We start from the raw sequence: 20792 nt of genomic DNA on the forward strand, positions 1-20792 counted from the left end.
GGATAGCACTTGCTCTGTGGGTGACAGAGTTTATATGTTTATATGTTTGAGAGTTTCTATGTATCAGGTTCTCAGTTGGCATAACCCCCAAGAGACCTCTGTACTGAGTGCTCCTTACCTTTCAGAGCTTCGTTCACATAAGTCTGCATGTAGTACACCCTCAGATTGTCCTGGGCTGCGTGCGGATCATCATCGATGCCGTTGGATATTATATACATGGGGAGGTCTCCGTATTTGGCCTTCAGCCAGTTCAGTACCTTGCGTAACCCCCAGGGCACCACGGCCACCTGACTGGGGGAGTTGAGCCAGGTGATGTCGGTCATTTCTTGCACGGCCAGGTAATCGTTGTATTTTATGGGATCTTCTTTCTCCCAGTCTACAAGGATGGTGGTGTAATGGCTCAACGCCAAAAAGTCAAAGGAACCCCGGATTAGCTTTTTTTCCTCGTCAGTGAAATAAGGGAGCAGGAAATTGTTTCTCTGGTTCAGCCAGTCTCTCATCACGCGTGGATAATCGCCGGAGCCGAAAATGGGCTCGGCCAGCCAACCGATGTCAAATTCCAGAACTCGCTCGGCCACCTCACGGTCCTCCGGGGAGAAAGGGCAGGCGGGTTCTATCCAGTCAGCCTGCAGGGCGATGGATATTTTTCCTTTCTGAGAGCGCCTGAACCGCTCATCGTACGTGCGCCAGGCCAGCGCGTGCGCCTTCAGGAGGTTGTGCCCCGCGCTGTAGGTCATGTTCCGCGTGGACGGCTCGTGCATCGTGATCCAGAACTTGACGTGGCGGCCGAGGTCTTGAAAGCACAGGCTGGCATACTCGGCAAAGGCCAGGGCGGTGTGGGGGTTCTCCCAGGCGCCGTGCCGAGCCAGGGGGGCCGGCAGTCCCTGGTGCGGGGCGGCCGGGCGCCATAGCGCCACCACCGGGGTGATGTTGGCACGCACCAGCTCGCTGGCCACACAGCGGTAGAACCCCAGGACCGTGCGGTTGACCTGGGACCGGTTCCCCAGCGGCAGGATCAGCGCCCAGTCCAGCGAGAAGTGGAAATGAGTCACGTGCATTTCCTGGAGTAAGGCGATCTGGGGTCGGATGGCGGCGAAGTCCACGCAGTAGGATTTCCTCGTCTTGGTCAGAACCCCATCCACCTTGATGAGCCTCTTACTGCGGTGGACATCCCACAGGTAGACGTTGGGGTCAATGAATTGAGACAGGGTGGTGTCCACCTGGCGGGAGGAGAGGAACCGTTAGCCTCGCTTGGACAGTCCTGAAAAGTCGTTCGATGCGGTTCTGGTTCTGTCAACAAACCAGCCAGCACGGTGGGCAAAAATACTGTAAAAACCTTCCTAGCTGAATTTTTAAACTGTTTTTCATAAATAGTTAAGTTCCTGGGAAAGAAAATATTCCACTTTGTTCGGTGCACATTTGTTTCACCCACAGCTCTCTGTAAGTCTGGAACTGTTACTTTAAGAAATCTGAATTTTGGAGGTCACTTCAGATGACAAACATTAATAATCCTCACACATCTCTGGTCTGTGTTAAGCAAGCAGAGTATTTTGGACATTTTTCTTTTAGAATAAAAAATCGCCAATGATATGAGACTTTCAAATTTAAAAAAAAAAACAGACAAAAAATGATAAAGCTTAAAACCTGAGTGAGAGTAAGAAAATGAAATGATACTTAAAATTAAATTGTGTTTCTTAAAATCACATTCTAAATGGAGGTTTGCTAAAGGTCAAGGACATGGGAAGTATGCAAAACTATTGCCTTTTATTGGCATTAGTGTCTATAACAGAACTTAGCAAATTCACTCTGACTGATGGTAGAAAAAGAGAATGTGGAAATGGTACTGTCATCCACGTATAATGGGATATTTTAACATAGCTTTTAAAAATTTCTAAATTATTTTTCTGTGATGATCATGAGAACAATGGTTCTCTATCTCTGATCTGTAAGACTACAAAATGAAAATAAGTATTTAGGAAACCTGGACAAACTACAAAGTCAAAATCACAAAATCCTCCCTCCACTTGCAAACAAAAATTTAAGTTTATCCCAAGGTGTGTGTGTGTGTGAAAGTCGCTCAGTCGTGTCTGCATCTTTGCGATCCCATGGACTATACAGTCCATGGAATTCTCCAGGCCAGAACACTGGAATGGGTAGCCTTTCCCTTCTCCAGGGGATCTTCCCAACCCAGGGATCGAACCCAGGTCTATTGCATTGCAGGTGGATTCTTTACCAGCTGAGCCACAAGGGAAGCCCAAGAATACTGGAGTGGGTAGCCTACTCCTTCTCCAGGGGATCTTCCCAACCCAGGAATTGAACCAGGGTCTCCTGCATTGCAGGTGGACTCTTTACCAACTGAGCTATCAGGGAAGCTCTTACTCCCAAGGACCTACCACCTAAGCCAGTTTTCTCCTCAGAAATAAGCCTGTCAGAGTTGGTTCCTGAGTTTTGACCCTCTATATAAAAGCAAAGGTCAAACTTTGGTTTTGAATCTCGAGCAGAGGTTTCCTTGCACTTTTCAGGCCTGTTGCAAATAAGCTTCTGTTTCTCTAGAGGGGCCAGTGCTGTGCTTATAAAGGAAAGTAATAAAATACAGCGTGTCAGAGGGAAATTGCTTTTTCTGGAGAATTGTCCTGTGTAGATCACCCACGCATACATTTCCTCTAATTTGTGGGAATGCTGTCAGAAGTATTTTTCCACTGTGATGCACCCACAAATCATGTTTCCTCAACTTCGCAAGAAAAATATTTGCATGCTCTTTGGAAGTAAAACCATTCATAGCTTGAAGGAATTCTTTGGATTATTTTTATAGAGCTCTGAGTTGACAAAATTCGTAACTTTTCTACCATAACTGTCAAAAACAACAGCTCTTATTCAGTCCATCCGAAAACAAACATGAGAGACAAAGGTGTAATTTCTGAGCAAAAAGTCTATTTCTTAAAAATACAGGTCATTTATAAATGGGTGTTTAGGCAAAATTCTATAGAATCTCCATTAATTTGTTTGACTTATTTATTAATAAAAAAATAATTAAGTCGAACCTTTCAGAAGGGTATGATGTTATGTGTTTAGTATATTATGGAAGAAATGTCTCCCTAATAGTAGCCAATGCTAAAAGAAAAAAACTCTCCGTCCCCAGTACATAGCAGATTCTGTATTTACTATGAACATTAGTGGTTATGGAAAAACAAACCTCTCAGCTGGGAAATTAGGTCCAAGGACGATGACAATCCATGTGAATAAGCCTAAGATCAGACTTCAGACAGGTGTGTCATCTCAGACAAGTGAGATATAATTTAAAATTTTTTTCAGGTGAAATGCATGCATCATTCATACTGGGAATTTTTGAAATACTAGCCAGAAGTGAAAAGATAAATTTCAGTGGTTTAAAATTCAATTTTCATGACTCTAATATAATGCATTAAAAGTATAGAGATCTGCTTGTAAATTAAAACATACCCATATGCTTATCAGAACTTCCCTAACAAAAAACTCATTTTTGTTCTGTCAGTTAGGAAGTTAGCTTAGAAAGCACACTGCCAAAACAGTACAAAGCTCAAGGTGAAAAGCAGAAAGAATAAAATAGCAACTGCAGCCTTTTTCCAGTAGAGAGCTTCTGGAGGAGTTCACGGTCATGGTGGTTTGTGTCTGGCTGGGTCAGCAAAGGAGACGACTGCGCGGCTCTGCGAGGTGGAGGTAGCCATGACCCTGAGCGGTGCAACCTGAGAGCAAAGCCCCACGGCTGATGAGTGGCACTGGATCAAAGTCTAAACAACTGCTTCTAGGAAGCAGAAAAAGGAATTCTCTCCCCATCTCCCTTCCTCTTTGCTGCCATACTTGTTGCTCCTGATCAGTGTTCTTCTCTCTGGAGGAAACAGGATGTATTCTTAAAATGTTCTCACCACTGACCAGTTCCCAAGACAAACACAATCCCTGGATGGGAAACAGAGCAGAAGTAAAAGAGACCTCCCCACATCATCCCCACTGCTCCCTGAGTTCACACCATTTGCACAGAAACACTGGCAGAACCTTCTCTTCCTTCACAAAGGATGAAGCTGGGAATTACCAGCCCTGGCTGGGCTGCTGTTGGAAATGGGACAGAGCACAAGCCCTCAGTGACTATGGTGGCCCAGGACCCAGCAGGAAGCAGGGCTCAGCAGAAGGTCGAGAGGCAGAACAGGGTTCAGGGACCAACCAGGATGGACTGCGGGATAGCCTTCCTCCTCTCTCCACCACTAGCACCTCTTCTGTCCCTTCAGATCCTACTTGAACCCCACCATGGAGCCTACTTGCAGGAGAGAAGTTAGAATGGGGAGTTTCTAAATAGCAGTGGGTTGAGGGAGACAGAGCAGACAGAGGAAAACCCCAAAGGAAGAACTCAGGTAGAGCTCAGAGGACAAGCTACTGGGCTCAGATATTCTTGAGAACATAGCGTTCTTGGCTGCCTTTGAAATGTAAGGAAGGGGGACTTCCCTGGCCATCCAGTGGTTAAGACTTTGCCTTCCAATGCAAGGGGTGGAGCTCGATATCTGGTCAGGGAGTTAAGATACCACATGTCTCATGGCCAAAAAAGCCAAAACATAAAACAGAAGCAATACTGTAACAAATTCAATGAAGACTTTTAAAATGCTTCATATTTTTTAAATCTTTAAAAAAATCATAAGGAAGGGATTACTATGGTTGGATGGCACCATCAACTCAAAGGAAATGAGTTTGAGCAAACTCTGAGAGATAGTGAAGGACAGGGAAGCTTGGCATGCTGCAATCCATGGGGTTACAGAGTCGGACATGATTGAGCTACTGAACAACAACAAAGGAAGGGATTAAAGTCGAGACTGTCCTTAAAACTAACTGGAGGTCTGAATAAGATGTAAGCATAATATGACTCAGCGGAAAAAAAAGTATTAAGGATCGTGTTGATTTATTTCCTAATGAATCAAAGATTTCAACTAGATATTTACCAGGAAACAGCAACTCGTTTCAACTAGAAGGCCTTTCCCCAGATCCAAGCACTCTCTTCAAATACCTCTTCTGAACCAAAAGGTAATAGAATACGATGCCCCAAAATACGACTGTAGAAGTCAAGGCACGCCACCCCTAAAATGCCCCTTCAGGATATTATTTTGAGCTTCAGGCACTTGAAAAAATAGCAAATGCAAGTGAAGGGCTTTCTTTGAATTCCCCTTATCTGCTAGAGATGAATCCTCCAAAAGAAACTCAAAAGGATTGTCATAAATCTCCTTGTGGGAGTTTTGCCAATGAGGGAAGCCTGACTGTTAACACAGAAGAGGGCATTCGAAGTCAACGTCACATTCAGGCAAACTTTGTCACAAGCTATCAGAGCTCCCATCTCTTCTTTTAAGGGCCTATTCATCTTTCCTAAATATCACTTACTTCTCCCCTTTTCCTATTAAGATGATATTTAAGCCTGAAATTTTAAGCCAGTTTGGCGAGTTACTCATTCTTCTCAGGGTATCTCCCATACATAAATGAGGTATACATACTAATAAACTTCTGTTTTTCTCATGCGAATCTATCTCTTACTACAGGGGTCTAAGTTAAACACTCAGAAGGGTACAGGGGAAGTTATTTTTCCTCCCCTGCAGAACCAACAAATTGGCTAGAAGCACCCAACGTGCTATAAACACTCTGTTCGTCTGTGGACACCAAACTTTGTTTCTATCTTGGTCTCTGTTTTCACACAGACTCTGTTCAGCAACACCTCCATCCCCTACCACCCTGCTCACTTGCCACCATGCTCTGTTCACACTCATACTATTTGTGACCCATCATTTCCCCTCAATAGACTCCTCTGAAAGCAGGAATCATATCTTCCTCATCTCACTGTGTACTCCCCTCAACTGAGCCCTCTTCCCTCCCACAATTAACAAGATATACACGAAGCTTCCAAAAAGTGCTCACCAAAGTATTTAATCAAACCCTAGAAAACAGATTCCTTTGAAGCTGAAAAAATGAAGAATGATATTGAGGGCTAACTGTATAGAGGATGCTCAATAAATATTTGGTTGACCATTTTGAAGAACTTCCTTACCATTTCAATTTGAAAACTGCTGTTAGAAATGGCATTCCGATCAGTGCATCACTGAGCAAGGGCTCTCATTCGGGGGTATTTCCACAATCTTGGGGGTTCCACAGGTATGCCTCAGGAGGGCTCTGCCTAATGTCCCTGCCTCCTTCTCAGCGGCTCCAGTGAGATCTCAGATAGTGTGGAGTTCTGTATTACATCTTGTTTATGGAAGAACTCAACAACTACTTTAAAAGGGATTGAAAACCACGGTATTAAAGAGAGTATTTTATCTTTTACTATCTTATCAGATCTTAAAGATGGATATATTTTAAATCTGTTCCCTTTCGAAGCTGATTTAAAGTGCAAGATGAAGCCAGGAAGATTTTTGGAGAGAAGTGTGCAGCATTCCAAATGATGCCTTTCGTGCACTCGCTAAGGAACCATGTTTGGCCTGAGGAATGGACCACGTGCCATGACAACCTAATAAGGAAGCACTACTTACTAGAGATAGGGCTTGGTGAGACTGCGGATTGGTTTTGTCAGCTGACTTACTTGAATGCAGTTGTCAACAACTCCCCAAGCAAAGTCACAGGGAAATGTCCCTTCTAGGGGTTGGTTTTCAGGTAAAGGAGGGAAGCCATTGTTCTCTATCAGCTTTTGGTAGAACAAGGCTGAAGACTTCGGCAACAACTTCTTGTCCTGGCTTAGAAAGTCGACGTAGAAGAGTCCTCGTCTGATGCTGTAGCCCCGGTGCCACTCGAAGCCATCCATGAGTGACCAGGCCGTGTACCCAATGACATCCACCCCGTCCAACCTGATGGCTGCAAAGGAAAGAGGACAAGAGCATCATGACCCTGTGATGGGCACTCGCCACATGATTCAAGAGCATTTGAGGATTTTACTATTTCAGGAAATAAATTAAGTATAATGTTTATTGTTTGGTAAACTGATGACCTTTCTCATTGATGAAAGGCTCTGATAGAACCTAGTATATGTATGCTCACTCATGTTCAACTCTTTGCAACCCGCATGGACTGTAGTCTGCCAGGCTTCTCTGTCCATGGGATTTCCCAGGCAAGAATACTAGCGTGGGTTGCTATTTCCTACTCCAGGGGATCTTCCCAACCCAGGGATCAAACACAGGTCTCCTGCATTGGCAGACAGATTCTTTACCACTGTGCCACCTGGGAAGCCAGTAGAACCTAGAGAACTCTGCAAATAAATGTCCTCACAAATAGGCTTATCTCCAAAAATTTTTATTTGGATTTCCCTTGTTTCTAATGGGTGCTCTTTGGGCCAAGGTGTCTTGTTCTACTTTTCTATCCTAAGTACCTACCTCTGTGCTTGATGGTGTAAATGAATTAAGTCTTTAAAGATACGGACTACTTACTCTTTGCCAGAAAATATTGATATCCCTTTTTTAAAAAAAAACAAATACGAAGTGTTTTATTCAGTACAAGCAATCTAAGCTGGAAAAATGTATACAAGGATCTAAATATCTTGGGATTTATTTAATCTTTAATATAATGTAAAAATCTGGAGCAGTAACTCTGAAAGTCAAGTAATTTTAAACATTATAACCTTTATAATTACATAAACATTATAACATTTCTCATTTATGAAACGAACTTAAAAAATTAAGTTCCTCAAGCCCCCAGATGAGAAAGGTGCTATATAAATGCATTCCTACTATTGCCAAAATGAATTTCTACATTCTGATTAAAAACTATAAATTCACACAGCTTATTAAGATCATCTTAAGGATTGTTTTTCCAGTGGATTTTGACAGGAAATTAGGATTTTATCTTCAACCCTACCTTTTAAGGTTTCCATTATGAATTTTTTGAGGTAATACATATATTTGGCATCATCTCTCTTGGTGGTCCCTGAAACAAACCAGCCATTCTCCACAATAAAGATTTGAGGGTGGTTATACTCAAGGTCAATCCAGGAAAGGAGTTGCCTCAGGCTGGGAGATTCCAGTTGGCGGAATTTCATCTGAGGGTCCAACAGTTGAAAACTCAAGGTTGGGCCAAAGGAAAGAGCAAAAAAGTCGGCTGTTCCCTTGATGAACTTTTTCTCAGATTCAGTAAAATCAGGCAGAAGAGATGAAAGGTTATTCTTCATGCTCTCAGGATAGTCTCCATCAATAAATATGGGTTTGGCAAACCAGCCCAGGACAAAGTCAAGAGATTTTTGACATTCTTTGATGCTGTGCTCAGTCATTCTTCGAGGACTGATCCAGTGGGAGCTTAGGGCAATGGACACCTGGCCTCCCTGAGTGGGGCGGAAAGAAGTATTGTAGAGATGCCAGATTTTGGCATGAGCCTATAAAGAGAAAAACCATGGTGAATTTATCTGATTGTGAGCAGAAAAACAACACATATTTGAAACTCCAGTTCTAGTTCTGTTTCTCATCAAGTCTAACTAATGACTAATCCCTCAATGCAAAAGTTCCCTGAAACCAATAAATAATTCCAGAGGTAAGTCAGGTTGCAGAGAGCTGCTACCATAACTGGAATCATTGTCATTGTTTTTTAGCAGCCCATGGAAAAATATGAATTTCTAGTGTTGAATGTATTGTTATTATTCATACTTTGAAAAGTTAATGGAATAAGAACTTGTAATATCTTACTACTTAACTGACTTTGGATTATGTACTTTTTTAATTAATAGGTTTCATGAAAAGAACCAATTCCACATCTGTGATTACACCAGGAATTTCTAAATAGGATTATATTTTCTTTTATCCTAAGAGACAGGGAGTTTTCAAGTTGACACAAGTTGTTGGAGTCAATTTAATATTTTGTATTCATCTCTCATAACAAAATTCTAACACGTGTTCTCACAATCTTTGTTCTTCTCTTTAAGAAGAATCAGTGCACTAAATTAAAGAACCAACTCCAATATCTAACCTTGGCCCACTCTCCAGAACTCTGGAACACTGCTGACTTATTGCCAACCCTCACAGAGTGCAAGACACAAGCCAAAAGCAAAAAACACTTAAATGCAGCTTCAAGGAAATCAGATGTCCACAGTCAGCACTCAGCTGGGAGTTTCCTACAGCAATGAAATGGGCTTGGCCTCCATAAGATCAGCTGTAGACTCCCATAAGACCTTGCTGACTTCTGATATCTTATTTTCATTTGTTTCCCTTATATTTACAAAGAATAGTGGTTTTTTTTCTTCCTTAAGTTTCTCTTACTTTTGAATTCCTGATTTACTCCGCCTGTTTGTATCTAAATACAAGAGCTATTTATCAGCCTTTTGCTCTCCTAACATATTCTCTTAGGAAACTCCATCCTAATTCTGTTTGATTCATATTCTCCCAATGATCTTGCCAATTTTCATCCCACTCCCTGGTCCTGAAGAAGCTCTTGCACTCATATGCCAAATATCCTCTTCCTTGCCCTTAATATTTTTCTCTTTGTTCATTTCAGTGCAAGTATCCAAGAATGGCCTCATCCTCATTCTTATGGGTTCAGCCAAACATTTCAATGGAATAAAATAATGCATTCTTTCATTTTTATTTTCTTAGTAAATACCTGCTATTCTTCATTTCATGAAATATATTTTATTTATGACCTGAGGTAGTTTATCTATATGCTAAGAAGAAAAAAGAGAATAAAATATTGATCAGAAGAATAATGGCCTTTGCCCATGTGATTCAAGGAACTAGGATTTGATTGTACTATGCTGCTGGATTTGTGAGGTGCCCCACCCTTCTCTGTCTTCCTCACCTCTATCAACCTATCTTACCCTTCCCAGCTGACAAGAAATCTCATCAGTGAAGAGTTAAACAGAACAGAAAGGGAGAAATTCAGGCTACAGTAGGCAGAATGTTAGACTAGAGGACTTTCCTAATTTGGCTGGTTTGAAGCCTACAGAAAGTCATGACCTAAACCTAACAGACATACCTCCACAGAACAAATGCTGTGATGGGGAAAGTCAGAAGGCCAGGGAGAAGTGTGAGTAGCCAAGAATTCCCAATCTGGGTCCGTTTAGCAGGTAGCTGAGTCAGAGCCATACAGTAGAATATCTACAATCACACAGCACTCTTCTAACCTTGAGTGCTTTGACATGGCTTAGAGGAGGTTTAGCAAGGAAACAAATGACCTTGGCTATAGAAAAGTGCATATGTGGTATTTGATGGCAGATAAAATTCCTGTGCCATCACTTTCTGTGTGTGCTTTTGACCATATACCTTAACTTGAGTAGGTAAGACTAACTTTCATGTGTCTCTCACAGGCTATGCATGCATGCTAAGTCGCTTCAGTTGTGTCCGACTCTGTGCGACCCAATGGACAGCAGCCCACCAGGCTCCTCTGTTCACAGGATTCTCTAGGCAAGAACACTGGAGTGGGTTGCCATTTCCTTCTCCACTAATAGGCTATACTACTACTGCTGCTAAGTCGCTTCAGTCGTGTCCGACTCTGTGCGACCCCACAGACGGCAGCCCACCAGGCTCCCCCGTCCCTGGGATTCTCCAGGCAAGAACACTGGAGTGGGTTGCCATTTCCTTCTCCAATGCAGGAAAGTGAAAAGTGAAAGTGAAGTTGCTCAGTCATATCCAACTCTTAGCGACCCCATGGACTGCAGCCCACCAGGCTCCCCTGTCCATGGGATTTTCCAGGCAAGAGTACTGGAGCGGGGTGCCATTGCCTTCTCCACTAATAGGCTATAATGAGGATTAAATGAAATACTTTATGTAAAACACCTAACAGAGTTTCCATACGGTAGGGTCTCCATGAATGCTTATTCCTTCTCTCCCTAAAGGATCAACAGAACAAAAAGAAAAACACAGCAGGCAAAGGAAATTCCACCTGCTAAGGAATTCAGCCCATGGCAGTGACATGATATGACCTGGAGTCTGCATTAGAAGACTCTTAGGTTGGGCTCCCAAATCCTCTTCCCATTACCAGTGTGAGCCTCAGGTATTTCTTTTTTTTAATTAATTAATTTATTTATTTTAATTGGAGGCTAATTACTTTACAATATTGTAGTGGTTTTTGCTATACATTGACATGAATCAGCCATGGGTGTACATATGTCCCCCATCCTGAATCCCTCTCACCTCCCTCCCCATCCCATCCCTCAGGGTTGTCCCAGCGCCCTAGACCTGAGTGCCCTGTCTCATGCTTCTTTGTACAAATGGGAACAGCATCTGTTCTCCTACAGGAACGTGGCAAGGATTAAATTATATGAAACAATCCAAAGTGTTTTTCTAGTGGTCAATTATTTTAGAAAAATGTAGTATAAATTTGTAGCATTGGAAAGTGTGATGATTAGTTTTATGTGTTGATTGACTGGGCTAAGGCACCCAACCAGATTGCTGGCAAAATACGTGTCAAGAGTTTAACTAAGCTCCTCATGGTGTTCTGCCTTGGCATCCCTTTTGTTGAACCTTGTGTCCTGCAGGAACCTTGTGCCCACTAGCCCCATCAAGGTAGCACATGCCCTGGATAACAGCCCACAATCACAAATTACTATGAGTTCCCAATATGACTTCCGCACCAGCCCTTGTGATCAACAGTTCTCCCCTGCCTCCCACCATCTACATGCCATATGCACCCCTTAGGTGAGACTCCCCTGGTGCTTACCAAAAGCCCGCTTTTGGTTTGAATTGACCCGTCTGGCCCAGGAACCCCAAAGCACTCACACATGGACCCTCTTAAAGGCATGTGTCCTGGGTCCTGTCTCTCTCTCTCTTTCTCTGTCATCCTGTGTGGTCCCTCAAGGAGTCCACGTACTTCCTCCAGGACCTGTCAGTGACAGACTTCTCTATTTCAATTTCTCTTTTGATCTATTATTAAACCAAGGCTCAGCTTAGGCACCCTGTGTTCCACTTAACAAATGCTAAGTTCTGTTTAGGTCATGGGTTCATCTCAATAAAGATGCCTGGTTGGCAGCTGGGTAAATAAGTCTGAAGTTGGAGGAAACATGGATGGTATTAATCACTCAAATGTACCTCAGAGGTAATACTTAATGGGTCACTTTTTAAAATCATTCTTTAAATTTTTAAAAAATTGAAATGGAATAATTCTTAAAGGATTAATTTAATCCTACAAATAATCTTAATTAAATGGACTGAGACCAATGATGAAATAACTGAAATACAGGCCATAAAGAGAAAATCGTTCAGTTCAGTACAGTTCAGTTGCTCAGTCGTGTCTGACTCTTTGTGACCCCATGGACTGCAGCAGGCCAGGCCTCCCTGTCCATCACCAACTCCCAGAGTTTACTCAAACTCATGTCCATTGAGTCGGTGATGCCATCCAACGATCTCATCCTCTGTCGTCCCCTTCTCCTGGCTTCAATCTTTCCCAGCATCAGGGTCTTTTCAAATGAGTCAGTTCTTCGCATCAGGTGGCCAAAGTAAATCATTCTGATGGCTAATTTGTGTCCACTACCTACCCAGGAAGAGCCCTCAAGAGGTTGTTTTGGTTCTAAAATAAAGGTGCATGCTTCTGAGAAAGGTCAAAGGAGCAGACAGATTTCAGAGAGCACTGGAGATTTTTTCCCCCATTTGGCATCCTCTGACCACTAAGAACAGTATCACAATTACATATCTAAGGACTTTTTCTTCAAAGTCATAGCTACCCTGCACGGTTACACAAGTACACCATCTAGCCTAATATTCCTGATTGTAGACCAAATTATTACTCTTACTTCTATCAGCACAGCCTCATGGATTGTAAAGTGAAGTTCATTAAGATAGAATTTCAAGCAGCCTCCCCCCAAAATAACCATTTAATAGTGCATATAAATAATTTCTGGAAAATAGCCATCTATAGCTTTTATCCCCCCAAATAACCAGTAGTTCTGTGTGCAGTTTGTCAAAAGTTTCCTGGAACCTGCTTCTATCACCCAGGCCGTAACCTGTGCCCAGCGCCTCAGGGTGTCACCCTCCCTGACACCTTGTCACACAAATCATGGATATAGGAAGCATCTGAGCTTGCTTGACTTCATTTTGTACTTCTTAGGCCATTCCCTTCTCCCAGGGATCTCCCTGACCCAGGGATCAAACCTGGGTCTCCCACATTGCAGACAGAGTCTTTACCATCTGAGCCACTTGAGAAGCCCTCTTAGGCACTTAAACAAGTAAAATTTCTAGCTCAATCACCAAATCATACAGCCTCCCACAAATTAACACTTTCCTATCAACAGGTACCTCATCACTCCCCAACTTGGTTCTTTGGTTACAGTCAGGTCAATTTCTCATCACCCTTCATCCAGGCCTGTACCTAACTTGGATGACAATCTGTCAATCCTGAAACAACATTCTACTTTTTCCTCTATTATCTATATCCCTCTCTGCCTTCTGTTTGACTTGCCTCTTCCAAGAAGCAGTCCCTCATTAATCCTGATCACTCTTACTGCTGGGCTTCCCTGGTGGCTCAGTGGTAATGCATCGCCTGCCAATGCAGGAGACGTGAGTTCAATCCCTGAGTCAGGAAGATTCCCCAGAGAAGGAAATGGTAACCCACGCCAGTATTCTTACCTGGGAAATTCCATGGACAGAGGAGCCTGGCCGCTACAGTCCACAAGAAAGCAAGAGTTGGATACAACTTAGCAACTAAACCACCATCACCACCGCCACTCTTACTGCTGTTTTCCCCAGTTATTACTTCTTTGATGGTAATGGTGCTTTGCAAGATCGATCTGCAAAGTCTTCGGAGCTCAGTTCTGTGACTCGTCCCAGCATCTTTCTAATAAAGTTCCTTTGCCTCTTTAACCTAGTTTTAGTTGGGCTTAGTCATTTGCAAATATAGAAGTTCTTAATATACATGTAACCAAATGAGATTCTATAAGAACCCACTCAAAGGCATGCTTTTATATCTAGAAAAGATAGAGATCAAAGTAGATTTTTTAAAACCATGATGTAGTTTTGGAGTTTTGTTACTTATGATCATTTTGTCTGGATTTTTCCAAAGTAGGTTACAGAAAAGGCCTTATTCATTTGTTTTACTTCAAATGAAGTTAAAAATTATTTCATAACTCACTCTGGGAAAATATGTCAATAAATCAGAGATTAGGTTTCTTGCCTCATTAATTTATCTGTACAGAACCAATCAACATCAGTTAAATCATTCTATTTAATACTAAATCACGCTGCTACCAAAATCCTTCTAAATCACTTATGCTAGGTTGTTAACAAAATATCCGGCTTATGACCAGAATCTGTCTGGTCCATTAATCACAGCATTATCAGAGACACAGAGGAGTTCCAGTTCCTGGTGTTTGCATCTGTTTTTTCTAACAGCAACAAAATGAGAGCTGAGAAAGGAGTAGGTAGGGGAGAGATTAGGCTAGATGAGAAAAAGCGACAAGAAGATCAAGGACTCAGATAAGGGATATATTTACAAGATCAGCAAAAGCATCAGAAGTTCCATCAGTCAACCAGGCTCTTTTCAATAAACATCTATCACTCTAATCACCGAAGTAATCCTATAATACCCTCATGAAACAGCTACTCTCTGATTTCAACAAAGTTGAGAAAAGTGGGGTTTTTTCCGTAACAGTCACCTTTACTTTCTAAATGTTTACCTCTGTCTTCCTCTAATTCTCCTGCTTTGACGTATCAACGGCAGATGCCAACCAACTGACTCTCTCAGACTAATATCATTTCTCAGCTCCCAGGCTCGTTTCTAGCTCTTTGCTTTGGAAATAACTCATTTTTATTGCAGGAGAGAACATTTTTCACCTGAAGAAAAAGTGACACGTGGATGTGTCATGAGGGCTTCTATACTGTGAGACGGGATAAGATTACAGAAATAGGAAATATTTAGCCAATAATGAAAGTAATCTGCCTGCCCCCTTTCCCCTCTTTTTCCCATCTGCCTTACGTGGCAGCAGTTTCTACACGGTTTTAAGTCAAAGTTTTTCATACCACAGATTCCAGTTGTGAAATCAAGTTCTGTGTAGCCACAACAATTTTCAAAATGGAAATAAAATAGACCTGATTTGAAAACATGAGGGGACTTCCCTGGTGGTCCAGTGGCTAAGACTCTGAACTCCCAATGCAGGGGACCTGGGTTTGATCGCTAGATCCCAAGTGCCACAGCTAAGAGTTCGAATGCCGCTATTAAAGATCCTAGATGCTGCAGTGAAAGATCCCACAGGCCTCAACAAAGATCGAAAATTCCACGTGCTACAACTAAGACTCAGCGCAGCCAAAATAAACAAATATTTAAAAAAAGAGCACACCACATGTCATAAGGCTGAGTATTGCTTTGTGAAACTTCTCTGTTGTGCACGTGTCAACATGTGAAATGCCTTTCTTACTGTTGGGGGCCAAGGTCAAAAGAGTTTGAAAGTCACTGATCTACATTAAGGAATATTTTCCTTCTGCAAGTATTTATGAAGCATCTACTATTTGGCAACCCACTCCAATATTCTTGCCTGGGAAATCCCAAGGACAGAGGAGCCTAGCAGGCTACAGTCCATGGAATAAGTACAGGAATAAGAGTCGGATATGACTTGGTAACTAAACAACAACTATAGGCTTGGCCCAGTTCTTAGGGATCCAACAGTGAACAAGTCAGAGAAAAACATCTGCCCTCATGGAGCTTCCATCTCAGGAGGAGGAAGGATAGCAAACAACAAACATAACAAACGTGAACTAAAAAGAATATTAAAGGGTGATAAGTGGGGAGTTCCCTGATGGTTTGGTGGTTGTGAGGTCCACCTGCCTATTAAGGGATGCGGGTTCAATCCCTGGTCCAGGAAGATCCCAGTGCCATGGAGCAGCTGGGCCTGTGCCCCACAACTACTGAGCCCACGCTCTGGAGCCGGTGCCCACACCAAAGAGGCCATCGCAATGAGAGGCTAGCGCACACAATAAAGGGTATCACCTGCTTGCAGCAACTAGAGAAAGCCTGCGCGCAGCAATGAAGACCCAGCATAGCCCAAAACAAATAAATCATTTTTTTAAATAGGTGATAAATGGTATGAAAACAAGGGAGGCCTGGTGCCAAGGAGAGGAGATGCGATTGTTTTTGGTGACACTCACAAGAGTCTTCCTTTCCCTTTCATTGACTATGCCGTCATTTTAATCTTTTCATTTTCCATCTTAATAAGACAAAATCCATACATGGATTGCCTATTAGGCAGGAATCTTTTCCATAAACATCTACCCTTATAGAACTTAAAATACCCTGATGCACAGTAAACCGCAAACCTAACAAAGGTGCATTCTCTTCTTTACCCGCAGAGAATCAGAGAACGGGATTAACCTGGGCAGGCGCTCAGAAGGACACCAGTAATCCTTCTGCCCCATTTCCAAGTCTAAGGAAAATGTTCCTTGCAGTCTCCCTGTGTGCTCATAAATAATCCCCAAAGATTATTCTTTATCACACACAAAAAAAGCGGGTCCACTTGGGCTTTGGTCAGATTCATTTACCAGTGTTCATCAAGGGTGTTAATTCACACACATAAGCCTCTTGCCCCTGCAGGGTTGCTCAACCACTAAGTGCAAAGAATGAGCTTCTGAGGGGGGGCTGCATAAGGAATCGCAGGCTGCCTCTTTAATAGCCACTATGATGCCAGAGGCCGTGCATTTGTTTTTGTTTTTTAATTGCTCTTCTAGGGTCTTCTATTCTGAAGCTAAAAACCAAACCCAAGAAATTCGTGTTCACGCATTTTATCTACCATACCTATGAAGTTGATGAACTCCTCTCTCCTCCAGGTTCCCAGGAAGCACTTCTTGAGCCAGGAAGGGGTCCCTGTTAAGTCTGGGATGCTGGGAGAAGCATTTTAAATGGGGTGTTCAGGATGTGGCTCATTTGAGAAAGTGGCTTCTGAGCACAGACTTACAGGAGGTGAGGGAGCTATGGATCTGGAGGTGGGGTGGGGAGGAAGAACATTCCAGGCAGAGAGAAAAACCAGATAAAAGGGCCCCAAGGCACAAGAGCAAGTCCTTCCTGCAGCTGGAAAGCAGTGGGTGAGGGGACAGGGACTGAGCTGAGGCCAGATATGTTAAACAGCTGTGAAGTGAGGATGTGTCCAGCACAGGGAACTGGAATCCTAACTGCTTGATCTGTCTTCCTCTATGACGAAAGGGAAAATTCAAAACCACAGGGCTTAAACATGAAAGGAAAAGAAAAAAAAAAAAAAGAAAACCTTTTTAATCAAATTGTAAATGACATGGTTTTCATTCCCCCATCTTCTTTATTTCTCACAGAGTAGCAATAAATACCAGGAAACAGCCACATACGGTTCCTGCTGTAACTCCTCCTCAGAGACTGCTTGGTTTCTTTCCATTTTCAGAAATGAGAATGGTGAAGAAAAAAAAAAAGAGCTCTGAATTGAAATGCACTTTTTCGTGACTATTATTTGAATTATCATGGAATCATTATCTCACTAAGCAAATATTTACACAACAGGCAAGTTATTATGCAGGGAATATGCAGAGATTGCAGCACAGGTATACAACATGATGATGATGACACCAGAGTGAAAGTGTCATAAGAAGGATCTTTAAAAAAAAAAAAAAATTAAGGAAGGACTTCCCTGGTGGTTCAGTGCAGGAGGTGGGGGTTCAATTCCTGGTTAGGGAGCTAAGATTCCATGTGCCCCATGGCCAAAAAACCAAAACATAAAACAGAAACAATATTGTAACAAATTCAATGGAGACTTTAAAAATGGTCTACATCAAAAAAAATGAAAAATTAAAAATACAACAGGGATTCAGAGAAAAGAAAAAGTGCTTCTTGTTGAGGGACATCATAGAAGTCTCTGTGGAGGAGGAAGTTAATAAACCATATATTGAAAGATGTGTAGGTCCTGCGGAGATGGAAAAAGGCATTCCCAGCAGATCACAGTGAGCTAGAAAGCCTGAGATGCTATGCCAAAATGTTTTTCTGAAGATAGTACATCGCCCAAGGCTCTCAACATTGTGACCTTGCCACTCCTCACAGAGTGGGGGGTAGTGGGGGGAGGGGGGTTCTGTGACTTCTCTGCCAGAAGCTGACACTGCATGACATCGAGGCTAATAAAAAGTCAGCACCACATCCTCCTAGTTCTCTTGGGATGTTTGCTGGGGGAAGCCAGCTGCCTCACAGTAAGTCTAAACTAACTTGAGACCACCGTGTTGGTGAGGCTCTGCGACGTCTGGTCATTTTGGACGCCCAGCCTGGTCAAACCCTAAATGACTTGCAGCCCACTGAAAAACTGCCCAGATATGCCTTTCCCCAATTCTGACCCACAAAATTAAATGTTTTCTTAAAGCTAATAAGTTTGGGCATATTACACAGCAATAGTAAGGAGAACAGTTGTCTATGGGTTAGTAGTGTTGTTTTGTTTTGTTTTAATTAGCAGTGATGAGTCTCCAGATGTTAATGAAGGTTAGAGACATTGATGACTCGGAACTTCCCTGGTGGTCCCATGGTTAAGACTCCATGTTTCCACTGAAGGGGCACAGGTTCAATCCCCGGTCGGGGATTTAAGATCCCACATGATGCCCAGCAAGCCAAAAAATAAACAAACAAATAAATGAAGGCTTTGGTGACACCTCCATTCTGAGCACTGAATGTGAGGACAAGGAGGGAACTCAGTCTTGGAGTAACGCAGTGAGCACTGGAAACAGGAGTTCAGAAAACCTGGGTTCTGATTCCAGTTCATTCCCTTGGTAGTTTAAATCCCTAAACTCTGAGCCTCTCAACTCATTTACCTACCTGCCCCACCCCCAAAAAAACACAAAAGCATTTCAGAAACTTTAAAGCATTATTCAGTGGTACAGGTTTTTTCAAAATTATTTTAATTAAATAAATCCATTCATGTAGTTTAAAAATCAGAGGCTTATGAAAAACAGTAAACATCTTTCCTACCCCATCTCAAACTCCCACTTCTGCTCCCTGCAGACAACTACATTTAACTTTTTGCTGTTTCTTTTAATAATTACTACCATATTTCTAAATAATATGCTTCTTCCAACATTTAATAATTCTTCATAATAATGAAAAGCCAACTTTCACACCTCTCAATTTTCTTCCCTAATTCTCCCAAATGTTTGCTCTTATTCAAATCATTAATCAATAACCATACCCAGGATCTCATATAAATATTGTTCACTGCAGAGCCAAATAGGAGTCTATAACATTTCCCTTTCTCTTGTACAGCTTCTTGTTTTCCCTTGAATAAATAATCACCTCATTATTAAATTTGTGTAATATTTCCTATGTGTTTTAATGTTTTTGTGATTCTCCATCATATTCACTACCATATCCTCTATTCTACTGATTCTGCTTTTTCACTTAGAGTTCTTCCTTCTCTTGAATCCTTTTGGTTCCACCTGGACTAGATGCTATCTAGAACTGCTCTCATCCTAGGATTTTTCTTTATTTCTTACTGATGATAGTCATAGTTTTCTAGATCCGATTTCTCCCCATTTTCTCTGTAATTTTGTTGATACATGCCTTAGCTTCTTGGGAAAGATTACACAGAAGGCAAGCTTTCTAAACCCCTATATAGAACTGTGCATCCATTGTGCTAGGAATTCAGAAAGATCTTTAAAGCTAAAGGCTTGTGTTCTTCAGTTCTGGAGGATTTTCCTATATTAGTTCTTAATTTCCTGCTCTCCATTGCCTTATTTTCTTCCTGGAACCCCTGTTAGTTTGACGTTGGACTTGTGTGTTTCATATTTTAAGTCTTTTCCCCTTTCTTTAATGCTTCCAGTTCTTGGTTGTTTTGTACTACTTTGGAGGCATTTCTTTTCCTCTATCTTTCAGTCTTTTTACTAAGCATTTTATATCAACAATCACCTTGTTGATGTTCAAGAATGTTTTAATATTCTCTGATTCTTCCTTTTTCACTTTGTGTGTATTCAATTTCCTGCATAGTGTGTTTTTTCCTGGTTTGTTTTTCTGTGCATTTATTTTATTCTCACTGTTTCATGTTGAGCACTTTCCTTAAATATCTTTTGATGATTTGCCATCCATTCATATTTAAGAGAAAAATACTTAAAAACTGGTCAAAATGACAGGCATGGGAACACCTTATAGGGAACAAGCTATACCCTACGTTGATTTACCAGGAAGGCAGTCACCTCCTTAGGGACTTGTGTATGCGCTCAGTTGCTCGACCCCATGGACTGTAGCCCACCAGGTTCCTCTGTCCATGGGATTTTCCGGGCAAGCATACTAGAGTGGGTTGCCATTTCCTGCTCCAGAATAACTTCCCAACCCAGAGATTGAACCCGTCACTTGCATCTCCTGCATTGGCAGGCAGATTCTTTACCACTGTGTCACCTGGGAAACCCATGTCATGCTTACTTTTATTTTTTTGAGATGACCTTCAAAAATCAAGAAATTTCACTCAAAATTCAAAGTTTCTAGCTTCTTTTACAATCAGGGAATCTGGCAGAGCCATCCCTTATCCCTCCTGACAGAGGTTTACTTGGGGTACATGCACCCCAAGGGCCACAACTTCCCCCACATCAGCCCACTTCACTCTAGTGAAACAACCTCTTTGCCCTGTTAGGCATTACACTTCTCAGCAGGGCACCCAGCCAGGCATGAATTCATCAAGATATCAACCCCCATGTTACTCTGAGCTTGCTCAGCAGAACTGTATCTATGTGAAATAAAATCAAGGATTACAAACTGCGTATACAGTACATGACTTGTACAACGGGCACAAACACTTAATGATATTCGAGTGGTTGAGCTTATTTGTACAAAAGACATCTATTTCTAAAAATCAGTTTATTACACTCAACATAATAAAGTTGATTTGAACGTCAGCACTGCGTTGGGAGGTTGACTGA

At 42.1% G+C, this 20792-nt stretch overlaps 1 protein-coding gene across 1 annotated transcript in view; it reads right to left on the bottom strand.

The window, feature by feature from the left end:
- KL (klotho) overlaps nucleotides 1-20792 on the bottom strand; it is a 36169-nt gene that overhangs the window by 762 nt on the left and 14615 nt on the right. Inside the window, exons 2-4 of the mRNA XM_055541831.1 lie at nucleotides 7846-8356; nucleotides 6581-6849; nucleotides 119-1220 (exon numbers count right to left, since the gene is read on the bottom strand). Of these exons, the coding sequence (XP_055397806.1) occupies nucleotides 119-1220; nucleotides 6581-6849; nucleotides 7846-8356 (1882 nt within the window). The remainder of the gene's footprint in view (nucleotides 1-118; nucleotides 1221-6580; nucleotides 6850-7845; nucleotides 8357-20792) is intronic.

This window comes from Bubalus kerabau, chromosome 12, assembly GCF_029407905.1.
Source record: "Bubalus kerabau isolate K-KA32 ecotype Philippines breed swamp buffalo chromosome 12, PCC_UOA_SB_1v2, whole genome shotgun sequence".
Lineage (NCBI taxonomy): Eukaryota > Metazoa > Chordata > Mammalia > Artiodactyla > Bovidae > Bubalus > Bubalus kerabau.